The sequence below is a fragment of the Nicrophorus vespilloides genome, unplaced genomic scaffold (assembly GCF_001412225.1).
Source record: "Nicrophorus vespilloides isolate i.1.1-1 unplaced genomic scaffold, Nicve_v1.0, whole genome shotgun sequence".
Classification (NCBI taxonomy): domain Eukaryota; kingdom Metazoa; phylum Arthropoda; class Insecta; order Coleoptera; family Silphidae; genus Nicrophorus; species Nicrophorus vespilloides.
The window spans coordinates 17,248-28,359 of record NW_017097281.1 but is presented as its reverse complement, the minus strand read 5'-3'; the positions used below and the strand labels follow the sequence as shown (position 1 = coordinate 28,359).

Genomic DNA, 11,112 nt, shown 5'->3' with positions numbered 1-11,112 from the left:
CTCGCTTCACTCGCCCATCAAAGTTTACTTAACGTTTCATTGAATATAGTGTATTATATATAATGTATTCATTATTTGGTAAAATAAGTAATGATGGGCGAGCGAAGCGAGTCATGAAAAGCGACTGTTTCCATGGATTCGAAACGAGTTTATGGGATTACAATCGTTTTCAGGACTCGCTTCGCTCGCCCATCAAAGTTTACTTAACGTTTCATTGAATATAGTGATGTATTCATTATTTGGTAAAATAAGTAATGATGGGCAAGCAAAGCGAGTCCTGAAAAGCGACTGTTTCCATGGATTCTAAACGAGTTTAGGGGATTACAATCGTTTTCAGGACTCTCTTCGCTCGCCCATCAAAGTTTACTTAACGTTTCATTGAATATAGTGATGTATTCATTAGTTGTTAAAGTAAGTAATGATGGGCGAGCAAAGCGAGTCCTGAAAAGCGACTGTTTCCATGGATTCGAAACGAGTTTAAGGGATTACAATCGTTTTCAGGACTCGGTTCGCTCGCCCACCAAAGTTTACTTAAGGTTTCATTGAATGTAGTGATGTATTCATTAGTTGGTAAAGTAAGTAATGATGGGCGAGCGAAGCGAGTCCTGAAAAAGGATTGTTTCCACCGATTGATTAATTGTTGATAGCTTAAATTTAAGCCATATGTAAACACAGGTTTCATCTTAAACTTAAAGTATCAACAGATTCGATCAAGATTTCTGTCAACAAAATACCTAGAAACAAACATCAATAATTTACAGATTGAATTGAATAATGGTAAAGTCCGTGCGGCACAATTGCATCACGGATGCAAATAACGTTTGGAAAAGAACTGAAATCTCGTAGAGAGAGAGAGAATACAGTGGATAAAAATAGATTAGGAAGCAGAAACAAACACCCAGAGAGCAATAGAATTTCGCGGCGTCGGGAGAAGAGAAAAAGAGAGCTAGCTGTAGTAGTAGATCAGTGACGCAAGGCGTTTAAAAATAAATCCGCCCGCTTTTGCATTCGCATCTCTACACTCTCTCTCTCCTCTCAATTCCAAAAGAAAAACGCATGAGATGAAAAGAGAAGAATTACGAAAAATAAATTAATAAAATGTTTTGATTACCGCCAGTTTCGATGACGAAGAATCTTCGTTCACTTTAACACCGCATCCCATAATAAGTTAAGAACGAACAAAAAAAAAACAAACAATAACATGAGAGACACGGCTACCATCCGCGACACACTTTCAATGAATACTACAGGCAGCTAGTGTATCTACTACAGAAACTAAAGTTGCGAGTGGAAAGAGAGAGAGAGCGAGCGCATACGATAAATTTAGAAGCGCCGCATCCGCGCCGCAAAACATCTTCAGCACTTCAGTGTTTATTCGATCTGGTTGTTGCTGGTTGATGCCAATAAATGATGAGACGAAGAAGATGGAGGTAGCAAACGTTAGACCACCGATTCGGACTGATTCACCCGTGCAAATAGCAGAATAGGAACGAACGCTCTACTCTACTCACGCCAGCAGAAGGAAACCTACTTTCAAATTCCTCTTCTACTGCCACCGCCGTTGCTTGAACTGAGTAAACTTAGAAGAACAAAAAAAAAACCAGAACGTACAACACGAAGTGAAAATACTGAAACGCTGACCTACGTTTTTCGCAATCATATGAATCGATGGAATGTCGCGTTACATCAACAGCGACCAAAGAAGAAAGAAGGAGAAAGACTAGAAAAATCTGCTTTACAGCAATGGTTTTATTAGTTTTACGGAAGACGGAAAGCCAAATGTGGAATGACAACGTCCACTTCGCCTTCTTATTTATGTTACACAATCACTTCTTTTATTCAATTTACATTCTTACTATACACAACAAGATGATTCGAAAGAAAACATATTTTCCTTTCTTATAGATTACTGAAAGTACTTATAAGTAAGTGAAGTTGTTCAAAAAACCCAATTAATTTTCAAAATTGTTACATATTATTATTTTTTATCTGACAAAGCTCCATCTTGTTTAAAATACGGCACATTCTCCAGCATATCAGGGAATCAATTCCATTCCATTATTACGAAAATCCGTCGGCGAATTACGCTCCGGAATACTTACATCTATTAAGTGGAACGCGCGAAATGTTCCACAGCTTTTCAACTATTCCCTAAATTTCATATTATTATTTATTATCATTAAAAGAATGAACCAGTTTTTAGTATATAACGCGCCTATACATGATTTTGGTAGTAAAGAGTGTCCCAAAAAGAGCTGACATTTTAAATTTGCCGCCATTTTTTTTTGCAAAAAAAAAAACCAGACTAGAGATTTTTTATGCTTTCATTAGTGTACATTGAGGTTTCATTCTAAATACTAAAAATATACTTTCTATTATATTAATGGTAACAATCAAGTAGTTATTAGACATGCAAAATAGATCTTAATTTCAGTTTGCAGATTAAAAAAAAAAATCTATACATATTCACGTGAGAAACAAGAGGCGAGTGAAAAAAAGTGCAATTAGTTTAGCATTCTTTTCAAACTTAAAAAAAAACACCACCACTATTAACGTTGTTGTTGTTTTTTTTTATTTCCCACGAATCGACAACGTTCAATAAAACTTTTGTGCGATTGTCGGGGCATTCTTTCTTTGGTGGCGTGCAACCAACCGAACATATAAAGCTCACTTGACCAGAAATCCGCTGCGAATTTAAGCTGTGAAATTCCAATGTGCATGAGAAAAATCTACTATGCAAATCGATTCAAAGAAAGTAAAGTAAAGAAAAAAATAGTTGAAAATTACAATTTAGAAATATTTATAGACAAATATCCATAATTCAATAGTTTAAATTAATGGGAACAAACAAATGCAGTATTCAATAAGCTTTGTTTGGTAATTGAGGTGTTTCCTTAGCAACAATAGTAACCTTAAGAACCTTTGATTCTACAAATGTTTGTAAAATATAATTAGAAAAATGAGTGAAAATTGAGTAAAAATCTACAAACTAAAATGTTGTAGTAAGTAAAGAAGATATAAAAGTTAAACTAATTGAAGATTTAGTGTACGTTGTGTAGAAATGATGGGTTTGGTAGTTTTGGAAACCATCATGATGGACGATGTCCATCCATATTGCTCCAAGTCTTCATTCTATCGAGTGAGTTGTTGTTGTTGGTCGTGTGTAGCGTGCACGTCTGTGTCTGCGTGTTTGGAGAGAAGGGAATAATGGAAAGGATGTAAATTGTGGAAAGGAAGGCTGGAAGGGAATTGTGGTGGTCAGTATTGACGGGAACAGCGGAAGGGCGTAAAGGAAGTCGTCCCTTTGATGACGACGAGGACGGAACGACAATGAATACACAGAGTCGAACAGAGAGAGGGAGTCATGTTTCACTTACAGGTTTGGTGTCTCCGGAGCCCAGGAGCGGCGAGTGAGCCTGAAACAATGAAAACGCGCACAGTTTTAGTACACAGTGTATACAGCCCTTCGTTTTTCCCACCCTTATCTGCGCCAGACAGGACAGGAGACCGCTTCCATATAAAATCAAGTTACAATTACATCACAAAACAAACGAACAAACAAAAACAAAACAGAGAAACAAAATCCCTGTCCAACAACGACAGTGAAAGAATTGAAAGGTTTGTTTTTTTTTTGTTTATTTGTTGGCTGCAATTTCAGTCGATTACGGAACGCTTCCGTTCATTCGACGCCGTTTATTTAATATCACATGCAAATTACAACGAACTGCGCCCATTTGCATTCCTCTTTCACATTATTCAATCGCTATTTCATATTCAAAGCTACTTTAAACTAAATTGAAAATTAACATTTCGCACATATGAAATTTAATTTAGTAAAGCATACATTCAACAAAAGAAAAATTAGCCTTCCTTCATTACATCCAAGTTGTACCTCAAGGTAATGTGCTTTACCCTGTCAATATATAATTAGATTGCGGTTGCTATGCGACCGCCGGAAATTGACGGCGACGTTGAATACGATTGAATTGACAAGTGTAATTCGTGCACAATTTTCCAATGAAAAAAAAAAGAGTAAAATTCGGACGTCCGAATCAGAGCTGTGCCGCATTACGCCCGCATTATTTAAATTTCGCGCCGCGAAACATCATCAACATCACGCGCTATATTATTGACAGCTCAGTCACGATTTATTGCATCGTATTTCACATCAAGCAAACCATTGTCAGTTTGATACAGAGAAAAAAAAATAAAGAGAAGAGAATTTCCATATCATAAATATAACAATTTTCTACATTGATTTTAAATTCTTTTCTTACAATTTTCATCATACATTAAAACAAAAAAAAAATCATTATTTTAAAGTTATTGATGTTAAATAAAATTTGGTTAGATTTTTCGTAAAATTTAAGTTTTGGAGACAAAAATGTTTCTAAATTGACAAAACCGAAATCCGAAAGAGAAGGATAAAGGACGAACGAAAAAGTAAAGTAAATTGGAAAAACAGGGCAGAAGAAAACACGCGATGTTTCCACTAGATCGATTAAGTATTTTTTTTTTAAATGTTGACTAAAAATTACAATTATCGAGTGCACAAAGTAGAACGAATCATTATTGAATAAGTAGACTGCAACTGTCGTTGACCAAGAGAAGTGTTACGTAAAAAAACGATGAAATATTAGATCTTATCAAAACTGTGCACCTATGTTTGATGTAGGACGGAGATGATGAATTGCTGTTTGGATGGGAAACCTCTGTTATCTCACAAACTAAACCCCCGAAAAGAGTCTATAAACGCTCTTCACCGACATCGTTTATATTACATTATGGAACTCGATTCGCCCCAAACGTTATGTGTGCAGTTGTGTGAATTCTGAAGGAATCTATAGTTAAAGAAAAGGTGAAGCAATAGAAATATAAGTGAAAGAGCTACAGGAAAAAGAAAGAAAACTTGGTCACTTTTCATTTACCCAAGTTATTATCATCATCATCATCATGAAACGAAATGAAGGAAAAGAAGCAGTCTTTATTTACTTTCTGATACTTTTCACACTTCTTTTCTTCTTTTCAGCAGGACGCACACTACGTATTATTATTACTACTACCACCGTTGCTACAAAACTCCGTGTTTCGTCTGCAAATGACACTTTTATTAAACTTTCCGACGTGCACAGGGACGTGACAGAGGCGCGCAGGTTTCTTCCGCAGGATACTCATACACACACACACATAAAAATGAAGAAGAAAGAGGTGAAAGACGTGCCAGGCACGAAGAAAACGTTAACTAAAACGGGACACACGAAGAGACACGAAATTAATAAAATTCGCATTTGTTACAACTACGAATCTATTCATATAAAGTAAAGATTATAAAGTAATCATTTTTTTTGTACACCCATGAAAACAAATTTGAATTACTTTAATTGTAACAATTTACAAATTACATTTCTTTTTACATTTTTATATAATTTATATATCGAAATACCGACTATGTCAAAATCACGACTACCATAATCCCGACAATCAAAATACCGACTATATCGAAAACCCGACAGTGTCTTTTATTATTATAAATTTCTACAATAACATTTTTATGGTAGTCGGGATTTTGATTGTCGTGATTTTGACAAAGTCGGGATTTCGATATAGTCTGCATTTCGATATAGTCTGCATTTCGATATAGTCGGGATTTTGACATAGTCGGGATTTCAAGCGTTGGAATTTTAATACAGCCGGGATTTAGAACGTCGGGATTTCAATATACGATTTTTCGGTTGTCGGGCTTGCGATATAGACCCTTTATATTGTATAATTTTTTAAATTAAGATGTAAATTGGGTTGCATAATGAGTATTATTAGACGATTCCGATAGTCCATTAAGCTCGATTACGGTTTGACCGGTTTCGGATTTCCATATGTAGCGGACTTAATTGAGAAGTGGGGGATTACATAATCAAACGTTAATTTCCGGATTACGGCGGCAGGTCAGTTCAGCCTAAATGGCTTTTGTTTGGACATCCTTAACAACAACCAAAAAAAAAAAACATAATTACAACTTTGATTTTGTATATATGAAAAATAATGGTTTTGGTCAACCCTGTTCTATTTCATATATTTTCATTGAATTAAAGCTTCTATAATTCTTCATTCAATCACTTGTTTTATTATTTCCCTAGAAAATAGCGAAGTTGTTGTTGATGTTGATGGTCGACCAATGTTTGGCATTGTTTGTTTTATAACTATCCCTGGAATATCATCGTCTTACGCAACGGTGCGCTTTAGTATTATTACATATCTGGAACTTCTCTCGCACATTTTCGTTTCCCCATTGTCCGTTTCACGCGTAACATATAGAATTTTTTTTTGTTGCCCGGGAAGTTTAAACGTTGTTCGGGCCATAAAATACGCGTTTCGTATCTCCGCAACACACCCTTTCCATATTCGCATTCGATACTAGCGACCTCTATCCATAGCCAAAACTTTTCCTTTGTACCAACCATCATCATCATAATCATATTCGAAAAGGCAAATACGTGAGGCGGCACTAATTGAACATTACCCGACCGGAGGTACATTAACGGCCGTCCTCTTGTCTTCTCGTCTATTCTACATTCACCCACGAAAAGGTATATATTGAATCTAAATTGCCTGGATCATCCGTGCGTACTATACATATATACTAAGGATAAAATCAACCTCGTTTCACGTAATTTAAAATCATCCTTGCAGTAAGAGAGATTAGCTTACAGCTAGAACAAAAGCAAAGCGTATCCTAATTGCTAAACTTGCCGCAACAATCAAACTGTTATTAAGTTAGCGGTTGCTAAGGGGTTGGAGGGAACGGTGTAGTTCTCCGCACAAACTGTAAATTACGCTTACGTTCCCATCGCGCGCCGCTGCAACTGGAATGGGACATGATTCAAATGATCGCCCCATTGGGACCCATCTCCAGATGAAAGAGCCCATATTAATTGTTGTTTTTGTTCAATGATTAAGTGCACCGCTGCATCTACTTTCTACATATGCATTTCGAGTCTACTTAATCAAACACATTTTCACGTTAATTTTACATCTATAAAACCTACTTTGTAATCTAAATTCTATATAAACTTTAGTACAATTACTAATTTTCAAATAAAATTTTGGACAACCCTGTTCTTTTTCATATTAATGTCCATTTTCCTACTATAAAGAAGTCGAATTTTATAGTTTCAGACTAAAAAAAAATAATTTGGAATGAAATTCTTTCTTATAAGGAAATTTCTTTAAGATATTACATGGAAATTGAAAGAATATCAAGTTTTATTACCATATAAATAGTGTCTGAGTAGGAGGAAATCAGAAGGTAATACCGTTACGTATGGATTACGTAGAAAATGCGATCTAAATTTCATCTTCATACAATCACGACAAAGTACATTTAAGTGTGCGTGCACCTTTATAAATCGATGAATAATTCAAGCATCCAAAAAAATTTATTATTTGATATTTGTTCGTAGTATGCAACATTTTAAATGTAGATTGATCATGAATATCGCATCACCTGAGAAAATGCCTCAAAAAGAAAAAAAATGCGAGACGGTTAAGGGTGGATGTAAAGTGTGTGTTTGCAGGATACGATCGATCCTGCGACGCTCTTCTCTCCTATTTTCGCATCGATTATAGCATGCAAAGTCACGTAACTAAATGCCACCATACAATAACCGGGGTTGCTGCAGGAAATGAGATACGAACGTGCAACAATTGCATCCCAAAAAAGAACAAAGAAGTAAGTGTTGAAGAGGTAACTGTTTGCAGGATTGAATTCTTGATACGTTTGTTTAGAATGTAACGGTGAAATGCAAAGGATTTATGAATACGAGTTTGAGAATATAGATGTGAATCGATGGTTTGTTGAGAAGTATATGAAATAGAACAGGGTTGTCCAATTGATCGATTTTAAGAAGTTTTGTGTAAATTAAATGAAAAGTTTATACGAAAAGTTATATATTTATGATAGATCATTTTTTTTTTGTAAACTAGACTAGAGTTTTTAGTTTGAAGCTCAAAAAGTTTTGGGTGAACCATAAAATATGCAAATACTTTAAGAATATTGTTTTAAATCGAGGGTATGTTGAGAAGTATACGAAATAGAACGGGGTTGTCCAAATTTTTTGTTATTCGATTTTAAGATGTTTTGTGTAAAGTGAATGAAAAGTTTATACGAAAAGATATTTATTTATGGTGGATCTAGTTTTTTCAAAAACTAAACTAGAGTTTTTAGTTTGAAGCTCAAAAAGTTTTGGGTAAACCATATAATATGCAAAGACTTTAAGAATATTGTTTTAAATCGATGATTTGTTGAGAAGTATAGGAAATAGAACATGGTTGTCCATTTATTTTTTATTCAATTTTAAAAAGTTTTGTGTAAAGTAAATGAAAAGTTTATAGGAAAAGTTATATATTTATGGTGGATCTATTTTTTTTTGTAAACTAGATTGGAATATTTAGTTTGAAGCTCAAAAAGTTTTGGGTAAACCAAAAAATATGCAAAGGTTTGTTGAGAAGAATACGAAATAGAACAGGGTTGTCCAATTGATCGATTTTAAGAAGTTTTGTGTAAATTAAATGAAAAGTTTATACGAAAAGTTATTTATTTATGGTGGATCTAGTTTTTTGTAAAATAGACTACAGCTTTTAGTTTGAAGCTCAAAAAGTTTTGGGTAAACTATAAAATATGCAAAGATGTTCGACTTTAAGAATATTGTTTTAAATCGATGGTTTGTTGAGAAGTATACGAAATAGAACAGGGTTGTCCAATTTTTTTGTTATTCGATTTTAAGAAGTTTTGTGTAAAGTAAACGAAAAGTATATGCGAAAAGTTATATATTTATAGTGGATCTATTTTTTTATAAACTAGACTAGAGTTTTTAGTTTGAAGCTCAAAAAGTTTTAGGAAAACCATAAAAATCGATGGTTTGTTGAGAAGTATACGAAATAGAACAGGGTTGTCCATTTTTTTTTTTTTAATAAACGAAAAGTATATGCGTTTTAGACTTTAAGAAGATAGATTTAAATCAATAGTTTGTTGGAAATGGTTCTAGTAAAAGATATAGTAAATAACATGTAGCTGCGAAAAGGCAAATGCATTATGTAATAAATCTATAACGAATATGTTTAGTAATCATTTGAATGTGAATCGTGCAGAAAAAAAGTCGAGTGTAAAAGAGGTAGCAGCAGCAACAACAACACTTGGTTAGCAATTCGAAGATAAATAACGCATTTAACGACGCAATAAAGCATTCACCGAAGGAAAACGAAAGCTTTTAGCGTTTTAAATTTGCACGTTTTTTGGACGCTGAAAATATATCCTTTTCTCCCCCCAAACAGGTTTAATTTACGATTGTTTTTGCGGAACACATGAATACCTCGCGGAACTCCTGCGGGATTCATTTGATTTTCATTTACAAACAGTTTACGGCCAAAAATTTCATTGGAATCAGGGATAAACTAAACCGATTTCCACTCTTTCTTCTTTTTTTATGCTCGATATGCAAATTCGGCGAAGGGCGGAAGATGCGAAGTGAACAAAAAAAAAGAGAAATGGAGAAGAAGATGCGGAAGGAGACGTCCCTAATCCGAGCGTAATTGAATCATCCTTTTTCTATAGCCGCCTCTGGGCTTCCTTAAAACGTTCCCTCGAGGAAGACGTTTTTTGTTGTTCTTCAGGAGAGGAGCGTCGAAAATAAAGCAGATGCAAATTGGAAATCGTAATTTCAGACTTGTAACACAAAGAAACAACGGGAAAACAAGCCAGATTTAAAAGTAGTTTGTATAGTGAAATAGAACAGGGTTGACCAAACCATTATAATCTGTAACACGATAATAAAAACTGAAAGAAACAACGAGAAAACAAGCCAGATTTAAAAGTAGTTTGTATGAAATAGAACAGGGTTGACCAAACCATTATAATCTGTATAGAAAACAGAACAGGGTTGGCCAAAACTATTATAAAAATTCTAAATACAAGCATCAAATGAAGAGATGCAATTTTCCATTGTTCCTTTCTTCACAAACATGAGAAAAAAAACCGGTAAATTTCATAATACACAACTTTCCAGCGGACTAAGCATGGGGGGTGGGGGGTACATTTTAATTTCGCGTACTATATAGGATGCGAGAATGGATGGGGTTGGGTGAAGGGAAGTTCCGGAGCGTAGGAAATTGCACACGACGGAATTATTATCGTCATGAACTATTAGCAAAGTGGTTCAACAATTTTGCGAGCTGCTACAGCTCCTTCCCCTTTTCCCTGAACCAGCAGGAATAACCCTCCTGCTAAATTCTACACACACATATACATACATTTTTGCAGCAGGATTTTCAAAGCGTATAAATAACTAATTCCTGAATAATTGATCCTACTCCGACCATGAATAATACACAAAAGCTTTCGGTCGAATACTTGCACCTAAAGTTTGTCACTCTCGCCCTCTTTCACTCACTTATACCTACTAAGTTTGGAGTGAAGGAATGAGAAGGAGAAAGAGAGTTCCTTAGAGAGAGGCGAAAACGCTCGCACTAAAAGCTCTTTAAACGCGTCGCCAAAGGATTTGTTACCGGCACTCTTTTTCAAAGCGACAATCAAAGGGAAATTCGGTGCTGTTTCGACGAAAATGAGAACTTAAAAGCTTCACTACATAGTTAAAACAAGATTATTTTGTAAATTTTTGCTCGAAACGTTTCATTACTTAAATAGATGCATAATTAAATGAATACTCTTAAGTACTATACATTAATCTTAATTTAAGAAATTTTACTACTAAACATAAGCGTTTTCATGGTTTAATTACTGAAAGCTTAGTTGTAATAAAAAGCACGTGTTTTCTATTTAAAGTTTCAAAACTTTGAGAAAAACGTTGAAAAAATTGACGTTTGAACAGTGATACCAATAAATTTGCAAAACCAAAACTGTCATTGAATGGAGTAGTTGAAAAATAAACTAGAAAGTAAGTTTGGGTCGAACGAAATTGACTCGAGCAACATGAAAAGTTTGCGCGCAAGTAAATCAAACCGAAAAAAAAAGGAGAGGTTTAAGAAAAGTTATAACCTAAAGTCAATATTTGTAAAAGCTAGTCTAGATTGGGAGAAAACTTGCGCCGATTTGCATATGCT

The 11,112-nt window shown here is 34.7% G+C and overlaps 1 protein-coding gene across 3 annotated transcripts in view; it reads right to left on the bottom strand.

Moving 5' to 3' along the window:
- LOC108559645 (disks large 1 tumor suppressor protein-like) overlaps positions 1-11,112 on the bottom strand; it is a 30,402-nt gene that overhangs the window by 4,745 nt on the left and 14,545 nt on the right. For 2 of the 3 annotated variants that reach the window (XM_017916992.1, XM_017916993.1), the window contains one exon: positions 3,378-3,416. In XM_017916992.1, the coding sequence (XP_017772481.1) occupies positions 3,378-3,416 (39 nt within the window). Of the gene's footprint in view, positions 1-1,111; positions 1,271-3,377; positions 3,417-11,112 lie in introns of those variants that run through there. The other variant, XM_017916994.1, reaches the window with a different exon arrangement.